Below are 22,851 nucleotides of genomic sequence, written 5' to 3'. Positions count from 1 at the left end.
ATGTTCCACAAGTGAACAGCATCACGGAATGGAAGACTTTATGAACAGCCATTGCTACACTGACTTGGGAACAGCAGGCTGGAGACTCACAAACACCCTGTATACATGACTCACCTCCCTGCACTTCTGAACTACAGGTGAGATTCCCCCACTAATGCCACCACAAAAGCAGAGGAATATGTAAACTAGCAGACCTTTCTCAATTCTCAGAAGCAAATATTCCAGTCTTCTTCAGGCAGATACCACATCCATGTAACTTGGGTTGGTCAGTTTTCTTGACAATAGTTTCTGCTACAGTGGCACTTTAGGGTATGCAATTTTCAGTAAACCCACCTATACTTTTTATAATTTTCATGTCTTTCTTTGTACCTTCTTTTACCTTCTTTTGCACACCAGTTGCATATTCAACAAAAGTTAGGTGCCAATAAGAATGGAAGTAGGTTCAATGAATGCAGGGAAAATAGCTAGAAAAATGGGCTGTACACCTCAAGTCAATCAACTCAAGAGAGAAGTACCCTATGAAGAATTTACCTAGCATGAAGTGATTTAATTCAGTTTTTTTGCACATAATTCTTTACAGGCCCTCTAAAAACAAAAACAAAACAAAACAGGTTCAATATTAATTCTTCTACATTGCGTCTGTAAAAGCAAACTCATTAGTTTAAACTATCTGCCCATCAAAAGTCCACCTATTCTGCATCCCATTACTCCCCACCCCTGAGAATGTAAAATTTGCTATTAACAATTCATAGGCCAACGTTCATTCTGTGACACTATTGTATCTACAATAGCAGATAATTCTGGTCCATGCTCATAACATCTATTCAAAATTAACTATTAACTATTGCTAGTAATTAGACTAATTAGCAGTTGACATAATACACACTTAGAACCTTTTTTATGTACTGGCACTGCAAGTATTCAGATATTATTTTTGTATCTGGCTCAGAATTATCACAGAGAATGTCATCCTGAAATGTGTAAGTCTACGTACCTGTCCACAGATAAAGGCAAAGTTGTTCGATTCACTTCCCACGTCACAACAGCAGGAGGGTTTGCTGCTATTTTACAGGTAAATCGAGCTACTCCACCTTCCTGAACCTCAGTTGAAAGTGGCTGAACTTCAAAAGCAGAAATGGCTAAAAAAAAAAAAAAAATACAAGGACATGTAACTTAAAGGACTGAAGTGTGGAAAAATTCCTAGATAAACCAAGCTCCAGATCACAGATCAACTTGAAGAAATACCCTAAAACACTTCAAACTTTCCTACATGTAAGGAAATACTGACCTAATTACCTTATTAACTTTGTTCAACATCATGCTTTCATTAGTTGAAAGTATACGTAGCATAATTTCATTTTAAGTCAATTCATTATAAAAATGTTTTAACAGAAAATAAAATGTGTCTCTAATAGAATTAAGTGTACATTTGTCTGGCATGTAGCTAGAAAGCACACTAATTATTAAACTATGGCTGTTCACATCAACACAAGTAGTTCGAGCCCCACTATCCTTCATTAAAACAGAAAAACAAAACAAAAAAAAAAAACAAAACTGCAGAAGAAAATTCTCAGAACATTCAGTTCTTGACAGCCATATTTTAGTCCTTTAAAAATTCACTTCAGTAAGAGCATTTGGAGAATTTTACAATTGGTTTGATAGAAAAAGAAAGCAAAAATTCAAAATAATTGTAACCAGGTATTAACACTTTCATACCAAAAGTCCAAGTGCTTTCCAATATAATTTCAAGCAGTTAGAACTTCAGGAGTTCACAAAACTGAGCCAACTGAATTGGCAGATCAATAAATACCTTCTAGCTAGCAGAAACCTAAGAAACTAATCAGTAGTTGGACTTCTACGCTCAGGAAAAAAAAAGCTAAAGGGAAAGGAATACAAAAGCTTCTAATTAATTGCTCAATTTACTGCTACTCACTACATAATTAACACAAAGAGCAGCTCTTCAGAGGCAATTCATTTTGGATATCTCACAACATGAGTAATTCTGCACACATCCCCACTCCAAGCAACTGCACAGGGAACAATCCCTGCATAACCTCAATGGTACTGATGTGTTTAATACAGGATTTCAAATAAATTTCTACTGTTGTATAAATTACAAAAAACATTATATAGCAGATCAATATTAGTAAGTTAACCATCTCTTAATATTTAAGCTTTGTGTTGAAATAATTCCTCTACTCACTTAGCTTTCTTTCAACTGTTTTACCTCCTATTTATTGTAATGCATTCTCAATGATGCTCTTCTGCACAGGGTACACATGCAGCACTGATGCACGCCAAGCATTCTAATGAATGCTCCCTCCCACCACTACTACCCCCACAATCTGATACTCTTCCATAGCATCAAAAAATTGAATTTTGGAGTGTGGAGGAAACATGACATCACCTGATTGCTTTACTCTCCATGCACAAACTAACTCCTAACATAGGCCTAACTATGCTATGAGTAGTGTTATTTAATACCTCAGGTCAGAGTAAATCCTCCTTCTCGCACTGCATTCCAGAAGTTGCACAAGCACTACTACAAGAATGAACATTCCTAATCATACTGCCAGAGCCCAAGTGTTGCAGTACTGCAAACAGACCTCCCAAAGACTGACTAACAAGTCAACCAAACCGCCCTGTGTAGCAAAACCATCTGAAAGCAGCTGCCACCACATGGAGCAAACACTACGACCATTGGAAACAAGGTCTGGCACTCCAGATGTGACACAGACTGCTACAGACTGAGTGCAGAAATGCTCTGGCATCCACAATCAGCCCTGTGCTTGGCTGTGGCTTTTAGGAACAGGTCTCCACAGCCCCAGCATACTCTGCCTCACTGCAGAGAGAACTGGACTCACCTGCAGAATTTAACACAATTCCCTATGTTTCAGTTAGTTCTCTCAGTTTTGAACAGTACCAGATTCGTAAATCTCATGGTTAAGTCCAAATTAACCACTTAGTTTAAAGCAAACAGAAACCCCACAGTCTGCATAAAGCTGTCACAACAGAAGTCATACATTTAAAGCCTGCCAGGAGATGGGGTGGAGATAGGATGAGGAGAGGAAACAGAACAGTTCTCTTCCTAACCATGTATTTTCTATCAATTGCAAAGAAAACATCATAAGAAAGCATCATAGTTCTCTGTGATTCAGTGCAACTCAAACAAACTGTCCACGTATCAGATTGTTCCCATAACTCTGAACTTGCCAGCTTTGCTTTCTGCTGAATTTAATGATGTCCAATGTCCTGCCATTTTCCACTACAGAAGAGCAAAATAAAAGCATCCAGACTTGTCTTACTTCCTTTCCTTCTCATCTGTTCCCATCCCTGCCTACACAGACAGCGTGTGTCCATCTGAACAGGCAGCAGAGTATTCCTTCCCCCAGTGCTGTTCTCAACAGATTTTCTAAGAGAAAGCATAGTGGTTTGCATTCATCACCTACTTATTGAAAGCATGATGTAGTCAGCCAGGCAAGCCTGCTTAACTTTGAAAATAAAATCTTGTGGAATATAAAAAAGTATAAATGATCATAAGAACCAAACAGATCAACATAACGCAAGCCTCGGAATCACTGATATACCCTCATATATAGGTATATACTATATGCTATATGTGTACAATACATAGTATGACATGTACTACGTAGTATACATACAGTACATGACATACTATATGTTATAGACTATGCATGTTACACAGAGTATACACATATTTATACATATCTACAAACAAACATATATTTTTCAATGATTTATTCCAATGCATCCTGTAAATAACAGTTGAAGATTTAAGTGATCTTCTCAGGAATTCCAAGAAACAGTGGAAAATTAGTAATTCATAGAATAAAAATACATCACAATCGCAAGTAAGAAAAGATTCAGCTATACTATTTAGAAAATCTAACATTAATTGAGGCTGATATTTAAATAATATTTTTCTACCTGAGCAAAAGAAAGGTATTTCCTCAGAAATAAAGTCAGATAGTAAAGTCAGAATTTCAGAGAACTGCTCAAAATCTTCAGAAAAATAAAGTAATTAATGTCACTAAAAATGATTGTAGAAACAAACAAAAAAAATCCCCATTTGCTTCTCCTGATCAATTTCAACTTATACGCTGTTTGTCAGTCTAGCTCAATACTTTTTCATTCTGCATCTTGATTCCTTATGCAAATCTCTGGTTTCTTCGTAATTCTGACTTTATTTGTGCCAGTAAAATCTGTTTTTACAAGTCTATTGCTGTCTCGTGAAACCTGACCTCTTTGTAACAGGCTTGTTTTCATGGCGAGTGCTGATACCAACTCAGAACCCCAAGAACAAGTCATTAAAGCAGTGCTGTTAAGAGGCCAGAGCTCTATAAAATGGATAAGAAACAAAGTCTCAAGAGACATTCGTTGTTCCCAAAAGGAACCCTGCAAAACACAATAAATGTAAGTGCCTTTTTATTTGAGGTTTCCCCCTCTTCTTCAGTCTATTTAATCGTTTTGTTCTCAGATTTATAGCCAAAAGAAAACAATTAATGTTACTCCAAGAAGCTGGTGATCCCATCTTTTTTTTTTTTTTTTAAAACTTCCAAGATACCAAATGCTAGGTAGAAAAAAAGAAAACGATAAAAAACGTATTTACTTTTAAAATCTCTTGCAATTTAAGAGATGGTAACATATGTTTATATAGTTACTTTCAGTTATGAATATTTGTAATTATAAAAAATACACACACCCAATAAGTTATCCTAACAGAGAGAAATAGGATTACAGTTCTGGTATGAGTTTCATCACTTACCACTGTAAGCAAACAGCCATAGGCTCAAAAGACAAATTACTTGCCATCACATGCTGATTAAATGTTAGAGAAACACTGCTTCTGTCTTCTATGATAAACATGGATTGAAAACTATTTTGCTTTTTCTGTATGGGAAAAAAATTGTTTACCTAAACAGGTTTAAATAGACTTACCAGTTACAGTTACGTTACAGAAAAGTGAAATATCTAAAGAGATGCTCAAGCTTCATACATTTTTTGTTGAAATATAGCAGTCCTTTTTTATTATTATTACTATTATTTTAGTATTTCCCTCACTCTTGAAATGGATCCCGAAGCTCATTCAAACGCAAGTTCAGGTGACTTTAAAAGTTCCCTTTCATCCTGCACTTTCCACCTGTGTACTAAAACCAGGGTCTAAGGCGGGTCAAGGCCATCTCATGCCTTTCTGCCACTAGGTGATTTCTGAATGAGTTTCCTTGAGGTGCAAAAGAAATTCCAACAACCTACATATTTATTGCTTTTGAACCCTGCTGGTTTCTTCACACATACCAGCTGACACTGGCCCAAGACTGGAGTGTAATTGTATAAGTTGAAAGCAAGGAAAAGAACTGAAATTACTCCCTGAAATGAAAGCAGCAGAGTTGAGTTTCATACATCCAGACAGCAGCAAATATTGTGAAATTTTTCAGTACAGATACCAGCTACTTCAGTGTTTCTAAGGAGATAACAGCCACTCACACAGATGAATCACTTGAGTATAAAGAACAAAAATGCACAACGCCATTTGCAGAACTGATGTGTTGGTGGTATTGAGAATTACACAACAGTCCTAACCTGCAAGTGAAACCAACCTGCTTTGATTAGTACTACTGTTATTAAAATCCTTGTGTGGAGAGGCTTCACCTAGGAAAAACAGGCTTGTACGCTAAAGAGAAGCTACGGCTACTTCCCGAGCAATGGATTTCAGGACACCATGTGATAAATTTAGTATCAATTTTTCTCTTCTTGATCTCGTTTTTGTAGTGCTCTCTCCCAGTGTTGAAAATACTAAAACATATTAGATTTTAGCACTGACACCAACTAGTACATGCTTTCCTTGAACAAAGCTTAAGAACTGATTGTGAAAGGAGTTTTGCCATCCTGTTGGCTTTATGGACACATATTTCCCAACAATATGCCACTAAGATGGCCTCTGTGTCTGGATTTGGATAAGGAATAACTTTTATATGAGCACTGACAAGCATCCACATGTAGCCATTCTCTCCATTTCTGATGAAGCAGTTTGAGTAAACAGAGTTGTAGCTGTAGCCAAGCAATCTAATGGATGAATCTTTGCTCAATTATGCAGGAGATGCCAGTGGAAATTAAATAAAGTTGTTAGGAACTTGAGATCAGCACAGAGGTGAATTTCACAGAAATGGAGCAACGTGTGTAAAGTTATGAATAACTGTATGTGAAAAGGAAATTAGTAAAGGGCATTTTGTATATGCTACTACAAACTGGGGTTTCTTACACTCACCTTTAAATCCTTGATCAAGCATTGTTTCTCCTACAACTATAAGGCGTTAAAATGAGAGATTTCTAAAGAGAATAAAACTTGACCCACAAAGAAATATTAAAAGAGCTGGGACCTGATTAGCTCTGGGAAAGGAAACCAAAGAGAGAAATGACTGTCTTACAAACATACAAAGGAGATATTAGAGAGGATGGGGAGCAGTGATACTCATCAATCACTAGAAACAGAAAACGCTAAAAAAGGCTTTAGCTACAGAGGAGGAAGTTGAGGAGAGTTTGCTGAAGGGCAAAACATTTGTGAAGAGCAAGCAAGCAAGCAGGCAATACTCCCACCAGGAAAAGGAGTGGCTGGGCTGCTACCCACCCTGCCCAGGGGGCAGTGGCACTGCTCCTGCCATCATCTCACACCAGATGCCATCGCAAAGATCCTTTCCCAAAGAAAATCTTTGCTTTCTTCTTTTATTTTTTCCTTTAGAAACCTCCAGAATCTACTAGGGCTTTGCTGTTTTTTTTTTTTTTTCCTCACTACCAGGCAAAAAGACAAATCAGAGTAAATTTGTATGAAGAAGTCCTTGTGGCTTTCCAGCCTTCTACCTCCCCCACCTTCTCTTTCACTCTAAAGCATTATCAGTATGGTACATTCTACATCAATAGGCCCTAAAACCTGTGGAGATAAGATAATGAAGCTAGTACATAAACAAAAAGATAGGTAAGAAGGAGTCGGTGCCAGTAGAGTATGTAGAGCATGTGCATGTCAGCAAAAGATTCCCTCAGGCATAAGAGACAGTGGAGGTGTGCCACAGGCTCAATATAACTCGTCTCCTGCCCTGTGCTTTTAGTGGCACCTCCTGAATTGAGATGCTTTCTGACTGTGCATCAGTTTAGTCACAACTGAAATGGACCAATTCAAACCACAAGTGCTTTTCTAACCACAATCCAGATCTAGTAGTGAGGATACTTGAGGGAGATGACTGCCAAAATGTTAAGAACTCGGAATGAAAATTTTGGATCAAATTCTTGACTTTTTACTCTAGAATTTTAAAGCTGTGCATTTATTCCGTTTATTAATTCCTGGCAGTAAATGCTATCACGTACTGAGCTATTAAGGAGCTGAGATAATCTAACAAAAAGCAGCTGAGAGTAGTGAAACAATCAGACAATTGTCCTCTCCTCCTCAGAGCTTAAGAACAGGGAGAGGACTGTACTATATGGAAACTCATCCTATGATGAATCCATTAATGAATCTCCTCAGATTCATTAATTAATCATCAGAAATGTATTTATATATTTATTGTTCTCACTTACATGTTCAGGAACACCTGGAGCACAAAAGGGAGGTGAATCATGTTGAATCCTATTCTTCCCACTCACGCATATTGCACCCACTGCAGGCCTCTGCATACTTGTAGGAAAGAACAGCAGAAGATTGTACGACATCCTGATCTGACACACAAAAATGCCTTGTTCAAGGTTGAATCTCAGAACAATGTCCACAGATTTTAGTATCTTTGGATTAACCCAAATCAAATCACTGTTCCAGTCCCAGAAAGGCAGTATGGATTCATATATCCTATTGCCTTTCTGAGCATTTCAAACAAGCTATTTCTGATCACTTCAAAAGACAACATACATTATATACTGAACCAGTTTTCACAATTCTAAACTCCAAGCTAATACACAGTAGAACTGAGACAGTTAAAGAAGTCACAGTCTTCAAGCCACCTTGAAAAAGCACCTTCACCTTAACTTCACCTTAACAATGCAATGGGAGTAGTTCTCCTCAGCATCTTGTATTCTCTAATCTTAAATTAAATTTAATCCTTTTAATATGCAAGAAGGAGACTGATGCTATTAACAAGGTACTAACAGTGAACTGTTAGACATCATTAAAATCAGAACTCTCTTGAATTGCCTGGAAATGCAGTCATCTCTGTTGAAGTGTATTTATTTCCTTTACCTTTCTGCTTCACTTTCTTACTTCAGACTTAAGCTTTAATTTCTCCCTCGCCTTTACTATATCAAGTTGGTCACTACGATTTCACTGTTAGGAAGAAGACAAGTCACAGAAAAACTCTTTATCATGGAAAAAATGTGCTTAAGACAAAATCAGAATTCTGGGTAGGGTATCAAGTCATGTTTCTTATTGTCTACATTACAATGAAAGGCAGTCACAGAAGTGCAAATAACATTCCCTCTTTTAATAAATTCTCTCTGCACTGTTCCAGAACATCCAGAACAAAAACTCTACAGCCTGCTGTGTACACTGGAAATATCAGCAAGCAGATTAACATTTAGCCTATCACTACACTATTCGTTAAATAGATTACACTGCATATTTTCACAGATATTTCTCAAGTTAAATGTACTTCCAGGATAAGGCCAATATACCCATGTACTCTTCCTAAAATGAAAACAAAAGATAAAGAAATGGTCCTCTATGACTTTACTGATATTAAGAAATTCTTAAGATTGAGATAGTAGGAACACTGAAGCAGCAGTTTTGAAGGAGACTCTGAAACAGAAAAGGAATCTAGTTTCAAGCTATTCCCTTGGAGCATTACAACTAAGTAACAGGTAGGTTACGTGAGACAAACTGCTGCACTGATCTGACACTACCAGTAATTGATAGGGAATACCTATTGATGTTTATTTCAAAGATTTTTCTTAACTATTTGTCAGTCGTTCCTGCCCACTAACTTGCAATACAACTTCAATTGCTCTCCCCTTCCTACCACACTTTCTTCTAAATCAAAGAATTGATTTCATCAAAATGGAGTGACAGACTGAGTGCTACTGGCACAGCTCCATGCAAGTTATGCTCACAAATCCAGAGAGAACAGATGTTAGTTTGCTGGCAAATATTTATCACCCACTTCTTGCACTGACACTGCTAGGAAGTCGTACCCTTGATTTCAATGGGCTTTGAATCAAAGCCTTATCTTAAAGGTAAGAGGTATTTTTTTGTGAAAATAGTGGCTCTCTAATCAAATGTCCAGGTTATGTGTGTACTATTTCAGACCTCTGGCATGTACAACCTTTTTGAGATCAGAGGGAGAGCAGGAAGACTAGAGAGAAATGGAGATTGTTCTGATTCTATTAATCCTAACAAAGTTTCTTTTGTTGTTTGTTTGTATGTTTCCATATTGTTTTTAAATGGATGTTAAGTATGCCAAATCTTCATGTGAACATACAAACACAGACGATAATAAGTAAATAAACAGCCAGATATTGCAAAAAGAGAATCAGAAACACCACTGAAAGCCATGTAAACATGGAGAATGAGCCAGGTATGGGCACAGAATTTGACATTCCCTATAGAAAAAACTGGTCCTTTAAACCCATGCCCCACAAGTTTCAGCTCATGGAGCAGTATTGGCAGCTTGTAGGCAAGGAGTAAATATTTCAGAGACATTAGTCATGAGACTCAAAATCACACTCTGAGTTTCGGATGCATCAAAATCTGCTCTACATATACGGGTAATTAGACAGCTTTCACTGATATATACTAAGAAGATCCCAGATGAGCTAACGAGTAAGGATTTGGGCCATCTGTCCTTTCTGCTATCCTCAATTCATTACCACTACTCTGGTCAAATCTCCTCCAAGCCCTGATTCCTAAGCTGATGAGTGAGCTCCTTCCCAGAGCTTGCTGCAGTTTCACCTCACACCATGAGTTAATTACATCTGGGAGACAGTCTGTTTTGAATCTTATGGCCACCTTATTGCAAAAACATTTACTTCTAGCCCATCACACACTTTGTTCCACCACTGAAACTAAACAAAGAGAAGCAAGGAGAAGGAAAAAAAAAACAGAAAAAGATAGAAACTGTTATCCTTTCCTCTCACTGCTGCTAACAGGCACTGAAGTAGCATAATTTTATACACTGATTTCCAAACTAAGATTATTTAGAATTGCTCTACAATCTCCAGGGAAAAAAAAAAAAAAGAAATAATTAGCTTCATATATAAAGAATACATTTTAAAATTATGATGCAAACTGGCTTCTTTGTGCATTAAAATCCTGGTACGGAAATGTCCGTGGAATCCTCACCACCCTCCACTCAAAAAAATTTGCCCAGGCACAAACTAGCCACTACTTCTCCAGTACTGAAGAATGCTATAATCTAAAAGCAATGAAATGGAGAAGCGAGGAGGTCAACAGCCTGAGCACCCTCGAACAAAAGTTCCCTTGGAGATGTCAGCTGCAGTCTCATTTGTTTCCCCTAACACTTTCAGGTCTCCCCGCTCTTTTCTTTAGAGCTCCTAATTCAGTGGCTGACAAATGATCACTTTAAAATCTGTACAGGAATAACCAAGGCTGAATATGTCCACTGAAGGTAACTAAGCTCTCCAACCATTTGGGCTGGATTCTGTAAAGCTGCTTCTGACCACACACACAGTTACACAGCTCTAACCACAAGCTTCTCAAAATTAACCAGACTGAATTTTCACATTTAGTACCTACTGTAGTATCTTCTTGTCCTGAAAAACTGGCAGACTAATCTTGACTAGGTTTTTAGGGTAATACACCCAAATTATTCTTTCCTTCCCACAGTATCCTCAGATAGTAGGAAAGTATACTACTGACTTCAAATGGAAACTGCTGAGAGCAAGTTTGCTGATACATCCCACTGCCTAAAGTAAAAAAAAAAAAAGAGGACTCCAATGGAGGCAGAAGTTAATTGACACAAAAGGAGAAGAAACTTGACTAGATAAGGACATTTTTTAAACCCTTAGGAAGAAGTGAAAATATCCTTTTCCTTATATGTCCCCGATGTTTCAAAAATTCATTTTTTATGTTTCATTAAAAATGAAACAAAACTTTCTTTCTCTCTGTAAGAGGTCTTCAGAAGTGAAAGTCTGGGGACAGGGTCTCAAAGAGAGCATCGCCTTTGGTTGCTTAGAGAAAAAAAAACAACAAATGATGCACATGGTTCTGTAATAACCTCCCTTTGGTGAGGGGGGTTTTGAAAATGGATGTCTGAAGTCAGAATTAAGCTTTACTGTTGCTGTTTTTCTATTCTCAAAAGCATTCGGTCCTGTAAATATTTGTTTTCTGGGCACATGACAGATCAAATGGCAGGCCAGGCTTTCACCATATGAACATATGGCTGGCTGTTTAAGCTCTCCTTTGTACAAAATTACTCAGTCAATTCATAACTATTAAAATAGGCATCACAGGACCAGGGATCTCTAAGATACTGATCCATTTTTTTGAGGATAAAAGTAACCATTTGAACACAGAATACATGGGGCTTTATGAGTAAAGATGCAGCATATATTCACCACAAATTTTGGAAAGCAAGATTTATATGTCTGCTGTATATAAAGGACATCAAAACAAAGAAATATGGCTCTTCAGAAGCATATAACCATCTTTCAAAAAGCTCTCTTTTAAACACAGAAATACGCATGCAAGAATATAAGAGTACAATCTGACAATTAGACTGCACATCTTCTTCCTTCTACAGAACACTGGAACAAAGGCAGCTTGTTATTCATGACATATTGACATAACTGTGACAACAGTGGGATCATAGGCAGCACCAGTGTGCTAGAGAAAGTAACAGTGCATCCTAACTGACATCCTAGCAGTTCATGCATGCTTCATTTTACTGTTTACTCTCCTGCTCATCAGGTGCTCTCAGAGCCAGACTGAAATGATAGACCAAGAGAATCACATTATGGCAACAAACACCAGATTTCTTAATCTGAATGAAGAAAGTCCAGGAATCACAAACTTTTCACCTTATCAAAGCAGCTAATGATATTGCAACAACACTTTCTAGCTCTTGCAGTTATGTGCAAGCTATTCACATGACTATACACATTGTGTTACCTCACCTCAATCACTTAATAAACGACAAAAGAAATACCACCACTATCCTCCCTAATGAAATCAGACACATACATCACCTTAGGAGTTATCACCAGCACTGTTTTCAAGGAAAGCAAAGGCTGAGGCTTAGATACTTGGTTTTGTATATTCAACATTTTATTGAGAGTATAACTGATACACCTTGAATCATATAAACAGGCACGAGGGATTTGATCTTTTCACTTCTGAAGGCTCCCCAGCTGGGGCTTTCCCCACTCAGCTTTATTTAATATCCAGGCAGCAGTGTGTGGCCACAGTATATGCTAACACACTTATCAAGGAATTCCCCTCTGCTTTCCTGCAGACAAGAAATGCAGGAAATAGTACAGAAAAGGCACACAGTAAGCCACATTAACCAGCTTCAAAGCTGCTCAACTTGTGTGGCTGCATGCATTCAGGAGAAAGAACATCAGTTTTTCTCTTGTGAGGAAGAACTGCTTTCCTTCAGCAGTTTGCCAAGTGACTGCTTTCTAGTACCTATGCTTAATCCTATAGATGCCTTTCTTTGGAGTTGTTGCCATTCTGTGAAGAATTAGTTCTGCTTAATAGCCCAACTGTTGCATGGAGAACATCCAGCACAGTTTTGTGCTTTACAACAAGAAGGATCAGGACGCAAGCAGGACTGTGCAACAAAAGACACATTCCTTCACAACTCTCCTCATTTGATATAAAAAAAAAGAAAAAAAGAAGAAAATCACAAAGAATAGAAATAGAAAAATAAAGATCAATTATTATGATTCACAGGTTCCTCAAAAAAGAGCCCCCCAAAAGAACAATGTAATTGTGATAATCACTCAGTGAAACACAGAGAAGCCAATTTCAGCACTGTGCAGCAAAAACCTCCAACGCTGCAAGTTCTAAAGCTGCTCCGCTCCGATCAATTAATTTCACTGCAGATGCCAGCAGAAGGGGAAGACTTCTATTCACCCATCATGTACCTTCAAAAATAAATAAATGCTATTCCCGGCGAAAACTAAACAAGACCCTAAGTAGAATGCAGTGCCCACACTTCACCTCACCCTGCCCAGCTCATCAATCACAGGAAGCACTGAAGAGCACATCCCAGGACAGCAGTGGGGCCCCACACATTCCTGTGCCGCCCACCGCCGCTGTGCCTTCCCTCACATCTAGGAGGAGGTGGAGGAAGAGGTTTCATTTCTTACCGTGGCAAACTGACACCATCCGCACATGAATGAATGTAAGCTGATATGGCGGTGCTGGATGTCTTCAGGCTGTCAAAAAATGCTACCCGAGAGATACGAGCACTCTGCATTTTTTGCTTATAGCGTTTCAGAACCAGACAAAACGCAGAATTTCACTGCAAAAGGTTGGGGAGAGAAGCTGGGAATTCAGGCCCTTTGGCCCCTTCTCCAAATGTCAACACTGCTGCATTCCCGTAGGGAAAGGAAAGATGCCTCCACTCTCAAGGGCCAAACGCCTTCAGCTCATTCCTGTCACCAAATGCCCTCCTACTGCATTACACAAACCAGAGATCTCTCTCAGTAAGTCTATGCAGCACAGTAACTAACATCAACATTCTGAATGAAGAGCAGCAGATAGAAATACACCTCATCCACAAAAACAAAAAAAAAAGCAACAAAAGGCATTTTCAGTATTACATATTTACTTAAAAATATTTAAATGCTCTAATTAAATGCTTATCTGCAAAATTTCCGAGGTGGGGAAGGGGAGAAACTTACAACTACTGCAATTGTCATGTAAAACAAGTCAGAAGTGTGGCTTCCTGGCAAAAATCATATGCCTGCAGTGTGGAGATGCCTGTATTTTTCCTGACCTCTTTCTCTCACTCTCTTACATGTCTGGAAAACAATCTGCAAATTTAATCTGAATGTACCATAAAAACTTTCATACCAAAATCAAAAAGAAGGAAAAAAAACAACAGAAGAAAATGTCTTTAGAGGAATTTACATCATAAGGTGACTATTTTAGGCTGTTTGCTACTGTTGATAACTGCTGGTGGGAGGCAATAGTTGGATTTCCAGTTTGCCCAGTCACAGGACAAGATAGTAGCCATGTTCTAAGTAATACCCCTGGTTATTAGATATACTCTAATACACAATGCCAACCCAATTTCCATTCTGATGATTTTCAAAGGCTCATTATTTATCTCCAACTCAAGGTCATGACTTAGAGCTACCTGGAAGTAGCTCTAACCTACTACCTACTAACCTACTACCAAGGTAGTGTTACCTGGAGCACAGAAGCCAGTATCCTCATCTCAGACATCATGCTCCAGGCTGAAACAAACAAGCTCTGAGAAAGGGGACTGATCCCTAGGAAATCAAAGCGCAAACCTGAAAAGAGCATCACCAATCCCCCATGAAAGAATACCTACAAGTGGGAACGGAGGCCTATTCAACAGATGTTGTACACATCCCAGATTTTTGAGGCAGCTACAGAAGCGTGTAGCAGAGAGTTAACAGTTAAGCACTATTAGATTATTTGAATTCCTTCATCTCTTGTGCTTTTACAATAGTTTAAATCACCCATTTATCTCAAGAAATAAAAAATTCTCCCTTTATCCTCAAAAAGAGGGAGAGAAAAGAGTAAACAGACCAAGTCCCTCTATATTTTCTTGTGCATTACACATTTGTACTTCCATCAACAGAAGTTTAACATCTTGGCCTGAAGCCAATCAGAAATCCCTCATAATGCATTCAGTAAGCCAAATCAAAACAATATAAGTTTATATGAGTGGGGAAAAGAAACTTGAAGGTCATATTTCATCTGCTGCAGCTCATCATGCTCACTCAAACAGATACAGAAGGTTAACTGGCAGGATCTGCTCTTTAATGCCTGTTATTTCCAGTGGAAGGAGCTGAGCAAAAAACCACTTTTCTCAGCCAAAATAATAATAGTAATAATAATAATAGTAATAAGGAAACCTGTCCCAGCTGAATGAACAGAAGGGGCTGGCAACACATTTTCATCATGCATCTCAGTTTTTGGACACATTTGTTGCAAAACTGAAAAGATGATTCAAAGTTCTTAAAGCAGAAACATCTTCCTCTGCTTAACAAAAGGGATTCTAAAAATAGCATCAGACAAATGGACAGATGGCACTCTTGTCCATTTGGAGAATGTTGGGTTTGTACAAAAAATGTGTTTAACAGGTGAAAATAGGACCTGGATACTAGCCTCAGCTTGACAGCTGCCTGTGCTGTCTGCAGGTAAACAATCTATTCATTTAATCCTCTACAATTTATTCTCATTTTTTCCACATCTAAACCAAAGGCAACACATTAATCTTATTTTACTTGCTTCAGGCCTCTCTGGATTGCTTAGCACCATATATATGAGAGGTATCAGAAGCATTAATAAGTACATTTTGTATACACAAAAACTAAGAGCAATGTTGATAGAAATTAATGTTCTCAACCTTCTGCCACATCAACTGATCACAAAAATCTATGGATTCGTTAGTTAAAAAAAAAAGAAAAAAAGAATGGGAGGGAACAAATCACAGGAAGAAGGAGGAAAAAAGAAAACACACACACACACCAGAAAGCCCTAAATATACTGATGGAATTGAAATGATCTGTCCCTCTTCACGAGCACCGTGCTGCACTGATAAACTAAATCTCTCTTTGATTGAAGGCCGAATTAAAACAAAGCAATGCAGGAACTCTTCTGACCCAAAAGTAATCCACTCAATCATATAATGCATCCCTTTCCTTTTAGTAAAATGAATAGCCCTCCATAGAACCTTTTTCTTCCTTGACAAGTCCTTGACAGAAGAATGTGAATGTGGACAGTTAAATGAATCAATCACCAGCTGCTAGTCTAGGGCCAAGATGGTGAGCTGAGGGGCCTGCCAGAGTTCACTGACCACTGGTCAAAGCAGGACAAAAGCTCTGCCTCTATGAATGGCCCGCTTCTGGGATCCAAAGGTCACTTAGCTGCCTTGGAAACGGTCCCTTTTGGTTATTTAAAGTTCTCAGGCTATTCTGCCACAGATATTATTGTTTCAGGTGGTCACCATCTTTCCTCTTCACAAGTTTGTCAAAGGCCAGGCAACTATTATCTAGGTAAACGCAAGACAATGGCAAACACAGCAACAACTGAATAGTTGGGAAAAGAACAATTGAAATAAGTACAAATAATGCTTAACATCTAATAATAATTCCAGCTACTGAACATGCTGTGAAAATCATCCTTACAGAAAGATCAGTCACACAAAGTGCCAGATTCCCTACAGGATCCAGGTGCATAACTTGTGCCAAGAGCGCAAAGTATTGAGTACTTCACTGCTTTTGAGATCCTTTACATAAAAATGTAAGGGGGAGAGAAGGAAAAAAAATAAAAAGAATTAAAAAAAAGTCTGTCCTCTAGTCATAAAAGTCATGAACACTGAGGTATATTTTCAGAAGGACACCCGATGGCTCCAGGTAAGACCTGTGGCCTAACAAGCACATGGCGCTCTGGGCTGCATGCTGGAGTGTCTTGTAAATATTTGAGATGATGAGGGGATTAAATAAATAAATAGACCAGATAAAGGAAGAGGTGAAACCCACAGGTGTTAATTTCTCTGCAGCACTGCAGTTCACAGTCCTCACTTGGCACCAACCTAAAACCACACACCACAAAAAAGTGCCTGTCTCATACACAAAAGGAAAAAAAACACCACCACAATTTCTCTTCAGAATCAGATCACTGTGAGTAAAAGCTGGCCTGACAAACACCTGAGAGCGTATCATCTCAGCACTCACATAAGTCCTGTCCACACGCAAGCTTACACTGCAGTCAAATGTCTAAATCAAATGTTTTTTCTTAGTACCATGTTACGTCATCCTAAGTCAGCTTACAATGTGATAAACACTACCAACAGGTTTATGAATCTAGCCACAGCCCTCTCTAATATCTTCACTAGTGAGCAAACATGGCTAATGACAATTCTCAGTGTACTGACATGTTCTTTAAAAAAAATTAAACTATTGTTACAGAAGTGCTTAGGCACCAGACCACACTTTGGTTGGATCATAAAATTCTGTAAACTTAGTAACTTGTTTTAGGACTAGCAGTAGGGATCAGGCACTCTGATATCACAGAATGGTCAGGGTTGGAAGGGACCTCAAAGATCATGAATCTCCAACCCCCCTGCCACATGCAGGGCCACCAACCTCCACATTTAATAGTAGACCAGGCTTCTTCTTGATACTCAGTCTATAGAAAACTCTAGTACATCCATGAATATTTATTTCATTTTTTGCTGTATTACACATACATAAGACAAATGAAGCTAACCCCAGAGCCTTCCCACAAATGTGACATCAGTTTATCTGCCTCTTACATGTGTATATACACACATGATGAAAATTTGCAAACTCACGTGTTTAGAAGCTAGGAAGCTGAAGAAAAAGTTGCTTATGGATCTTGATTTGCTCTGTTTGTATACATGCTTTAGAAAACAATCCAACTGCACAATCATACTTTCCCCACTATTCATGGAACCAAATGAATGGCACTCACGTAACCAGCATCTATTCAGTATTTTGTTTTCCCTCCTCTGTTCAGTGTGTGGCCTCATTCCTTATTTATTGCACTCTACTAACACTGCTCTGAAGAAAGAGTTATTAACTTCCCCATGGCCTTTTCTCCAGGGCTCTGAATTACAGTTCTTCACAAATGTTAATGTACTTTCACAACACCTCAAGATGAGGTTCTATTATTATTTTAATTTTACTGTTGGGTACAAACAGTTGGATGGTGGCCCAAAATATTCACTAATTTTAGGTGTCCAGGAGAAGACAGTGATCCTTCAAAAGTACCAGTGTGCTGCAATCACAGCTCCCCCAACTCGTGTCAGTTCCAAGAGATGAAAACTCAGAGCCTCACATCAGACACTGAGGGGAAAAACACATGATCGCATGGTTTTTTTTTCTGTGAAAAGTGCGGTCAGCCTGGCTTGTGTCACATAACATAGAAGCTCCTGGTTGAAGCAATGATACAATTTAAGGCCTTTGGAGCTCCCCAGGCTGAGAGGTTATCTTCTGCCTTTCTGAGTTACCTGTGGAAAGTACAGGACTCCTGGATCCACATTCCAAATTGAGGAATACCAGTTGCTCTGGAAGGTACACTTTGTTCTGCCATTTTCTCTTGAGCCAGTCCTTGCTCCTAGCTACTTGGTGCTCTCCTGCTCCCAACTTGTACCCATGGTCTTCTCCAAACGGAGCCAACCCCAGGTCTCACTCTGCAGCCTTCTTAGTTCTGGTTGCTTCCCACCAGTGCATTTTTCCTCCCCTTCCTGACCTCCAAACACATGAGCCTGCTCACACCTCCACCTCACCCATGCCCCATCCCGAACTTCCTCTCCAGGTAATTACCCATTGTTTTCACTTACTTCAGCTTTCCATGCCAGCTGGTTTCTCCCAGCAGTGTTAGCTCACACTTTTTCTCCAGTTTTGAATTAATGAGGAGCTAAACGACAAATCCACAGCTGCCTGGGACCGCTTAGTGGGAAAGCCCATCCCAGCCTTCACAAGGAACATGCTCAGCACAAACAGCATGTCTTTCAAATCATCTTTCTAGATGATTTTTCCCTCAAAATCTACAGGACGACCAATTTTTGAGATACATTCATAGCAACAGAAAAAGCTACTCCCAAAGCAATTCTGCAACAAATCCAATCTCACTACTCCCTAACTGGACATTCCTGTGCTTTCCTAGCAAAAAGCAAAAATAAGTAAAAAGCAGTTCTACTTTAGATTTGCCACTGAATGGGATAAACAGTCCTGCAGAGCTCTACTGTGTACAAAAGCAAACAAACAAACTAGAAATCTCCATCAAAGAGATGAATATTGCAGTGACATATTTCTATCCAAAGAGTTATCACGTCAGACACTTGGCAACCACAGCCATATAAATATATAAATATTTGGTAAGTTTAACAGCAGATAGTGCTTAGAATAAGATCATCATTTGTAGAAATCAACAGAGCAGAAATGGTTATCACTGGTATTTTTAGCAGTATTTGTTACTTGCAAGCATCAACAGGCCTCAGTTCTACAATGTTTGGCAGACAATTTTCCTTCTTTGTAGAAATGATGGAAAGGTATTTCACTTTCCTTAACACAGACATTTTGTCAATCAGAAATTAAGTTAAAGAAACAGTAGGTCACAACTTCCCTCTGTGTAGTACTAATCTACCAGCTAATAGCTCCTAAAAATGGCCTGACAATGGCATGACTTCCCAGATGGTCACAAATCCCAACTACTTCTGCTTCTTTATCTTCAAGCCAGCTCTAATATCTATCAGATCACACAGAACACCAGTTAAAATTCATCACAGCTAACTGCATTAGTTTGATATCTTATCTAGCCCCCCCCAAAAGTATTTCTTCTGTCAGGCTACCGATCAGATGAGCACAAGGGTCACTGCATTGACAATATCCCAGTCTACATTTCCAAAACTGCAAAACAAGTGTCAGCGAGTTTATGTTTAAAGCATGATTGATTTTTCTCTTTGGGACCAATTTTCTATATTCCATTGCAGTTTCTTTTTTAATAGCTTCATGATTATGTCATCAGTAGAATCTCATATTCAGTACATGACAAAAGTCTCACATGCTTCCACTAATGGAAGGCATTAAAGTAAACATCAAGTACCAGCATTTACCTAAATGCAAACCACAGGTTTTGAATATGTTTCATTCTCCCAACAGGATCTACCTACAATGTCACCTCTTGTACACAAAGTGTAATAAGTCTTTGATTCAGCTCTAAAAGTAAAGAACAACTGTTTCCTAAGTTGAAGTGCTATTAAATTCTTAATAGTAAATGAACTATTCTCAATACAATCTGGGACCATAAAAGACCCTAATATATTATCACGCATCTCACAATGATACCTATTATCAAAATACACATCTCACCTTTTGCATGGATAATGGCTACCTGCAGTTAATTGATGATATATAAGTAAAGTTCTTTTTACTGTGCATATTTTAATTACTTTGTTTAAACAAAGTCATGTAATCCCAGTAATTCTATGTGGGGGTGAATCTATAATGCACTGTGTGGATTTCAGGATTCACCGTCTGAAAGCTTTTATTCTTCCACAGTGAAGGAAAGTTATGACCTTTGACATGTGGCTACGGTGCCAAAGAAACTGCTCATAAATGTGTGTCAGTAGAGAAGCAAAAATCAATAAACTCATTTAATCCCCTGAACAATTATGTGGTGAGACACAATATATTTTAAAGCGCCAACTGCTCTATTCTTTCACTCAAAAGATGAAAATTCTACCTAATGGATTTGGGGATATCCATTTTGTTTGGAGGTTTTACAATCTAAACCTTATCTTTAGCCCATTAATGAATATTTTAGCCAATTATGTCACAAATTGTTAGTACATTCATTCCTGTTGTGAAAGATCCCTGATACAGCCAGAACCAGGTAGCATTACACGTAGCACTACAGGAATGCTAGCAGGTGGACAGACATCCTATTAACAACCACTGCCATTACCAGACAGCTACACACAGGAACCAAATACAAGCAGGTGTTAAAAGCACCAATTTTTCACACAGACTGCCCAACAGCAGAAAGAACAAGATATTATTCATCACTCAAAGATGCTAGAGTTCATCATTCCACAGCAGTTTCAAAAGACCAAGTGAATGACTGCCCTACAACAGATATGAGGTCTGCTCAAAAGTAATGCCTCTATTTTATTACGCAGCATCAGAGGCAGATGTCGATGGTACAGCAGTAGAGGCTGAGCCTTCCCACCAATATTCCATTACATTTTGTTGCTGTGTGACAGATGGCAGCAGAGGGGCAGTCTGACAGAATGGTGTCTGACATGGAAGTGTGGATGAAGCAAAGGGGTGGAATTGAATTCCTCCATGAGGAAAAAATGGCACCCACGGACATTCATTGATGCTTGCTGAATGTTGATGGAGACCAACAACCAGTGAATGTGAGCACAGTGAGGTGGCGGGTGCTGCATTTCAGCAGAGGTGACAGGGACAGTGGGGCACCTCCTGTGGTCTGTCAACAAAGTATTTAGTCATCTACTGTATGTTTTATGTGAATCAGCAGTGCACAGTATCAGATGAAGATGATGACCATTAAAAACAAGTACTAAATGCCACTTGTTGGAAATGTTATAAAACTCCCAGCAAAATTACCAAAATTTCCATTTTATCTCTTGCACACTGTAACAGTACTTACCTTTTCTAATACTTAGTATATCCAAGAACTTAAAACACCAGAAAACATAATTACTGCTAGGAATAAAGCTCAAACTCTTAAAAGAAAGAGGAAAAAAAAAAGTTCACCAACTGGAGGGAACAACAGCCACAAAACCTCTACTACTGAGAAACAAACCCCAAACCCAATTACGTCTCCACTTATTAAATAAATGAAACATTAATTTTGATAATATATTGGGTGGTGAATCAGAATACAGCCTCAGATGTACCAGTTGCATGAGCTACTGTGCACGGAGCAGTGAAGATCTGTATTATATATTTGTATATACACTTTGTAGATGTTGTATATAGTTCAGTGACGATAAAATTGAGCTGCCCTCTTAGTAAGACTGTCTGAACTAGCAAAAGCAGTATCAGCTTTCAATCTCTACTGAAGATCAATGATAAATCTGCTTGCAAACTGTGGGCTAACGGGTTGTTTGCATAAATGAGCACTGAAAGGAAGATTAAGGGGAAAAAAAAGAAAAAGGAATGGTCAAATGCTCATTCACGCTTTTGGGGAAGGCAAAGGGGAAGGTTTCATCCTTGTAATTTGGGATGCACCGCGTACAAAGTTTCTCTCTCCTCAGGCAATATGACAGAGTCATGCCAGAACTCCCATAGAACATTTCCAGTTAACATCAATTTGCCGGATGTCACAGACAAGTTTAATGAACAAAATGATAGATGTCTGACAACAGCTTCATAAAGCCAATGAATTCTCATTACAAAGAGCACACACAATGCACAGCTCAGCCTGAGGCACATTTTACAGTTATCAGAGGTTTACTAGAATGCTGGTGTAGATAGTGAAATGGTAATTTAACAATTTACCCTACTTAATCTGCTGATAAATTACTCAAACGATTATTAACACATAGAAGATTGTACTAGCAAGAAAAAAGAAAAAATTATTTAGAACTCTCCTGCAGGTTCTAGGAGCTTAAGTTCAATTTTAAATCTTCTTTGAAAACACTATGGCTTATTTGATAACTTTCAGTGGTAACAAAACATAGAATAAAGTACAGTATCGTGTAACATTGAGTCCTTTTTATTGTATATTGTAAAGGCTATCAAAACAGCTCTTTCTTAATCACAATTACTATCTGATTTTAAAATGACAGCCATACCACTTGAGACAAGATATTATACTTCTGTCCAATCATTTTTACCTCATCTAAATTTGGGGTCAAAACTGACCTCAAAGTATCTTATGACACTTCCCTCCTCTGCCACAGCTGTGAAAATAAGCTGCACTGGAAAACAGTACCTCCTTCCAGCCACCAGACAGGAATAAGGAGGAAGGGGGGGGGGGGGGGGGGGGGAGCTGCCAGAAACAGCTTTGCAAGTCCAAAACAATATCACAGCATATATGTGACATTCAATTTATAAAGAAAGACAAAAAAAGAAAGAAAAAAAATGACTACATGCAGCAAAACCAGCTTGTGCCTGGCAGGAGAACTAGAAAAGGGTAGG

At 38.5% G+C, this 22,851-nt stretch overlaps 1 protein-coding gene across 1 annotated transcript in view; it reads right to left on the bottom strand.

Moving 5' to 3' along the window:
* Positions 1 to 22,851, bottom strand: part of PRTG (protogenin) — an 83,620-nt gene that overhangs the window by 48,810 nt on the left and 11,959 nt on the right. The window contains exon 3 of the mRNA XM_031616525.2: positions 995 to 1,139. Coding sequence (XP_031472385.2) covers positions 995 to 1,139 — 145 coding nt within the window. The remainder of the gene's footprint in view (positions 1 to 994; positions 1,140 to 22,851) is intronic.

Source organism: Phasianus colchicus, chromosome 12 (genome assembly GCF_987193195.1).
Source record: "Phasianus colchicus chromosome 12, bPhaCol1.hap1.1, whole genome shotgun sequence".
Lineage (NCBI taxonomy): Eukaryota > Metazoa > Chordata > Aves > Galliformes > Phasianidae > Phasianus > Phasianus colchicus.
The sequence above is the reverse complement of the archived record's forward strand: the minus strand, read 5'-3'. Positions and strand labels throughout refer to the sequence as shown.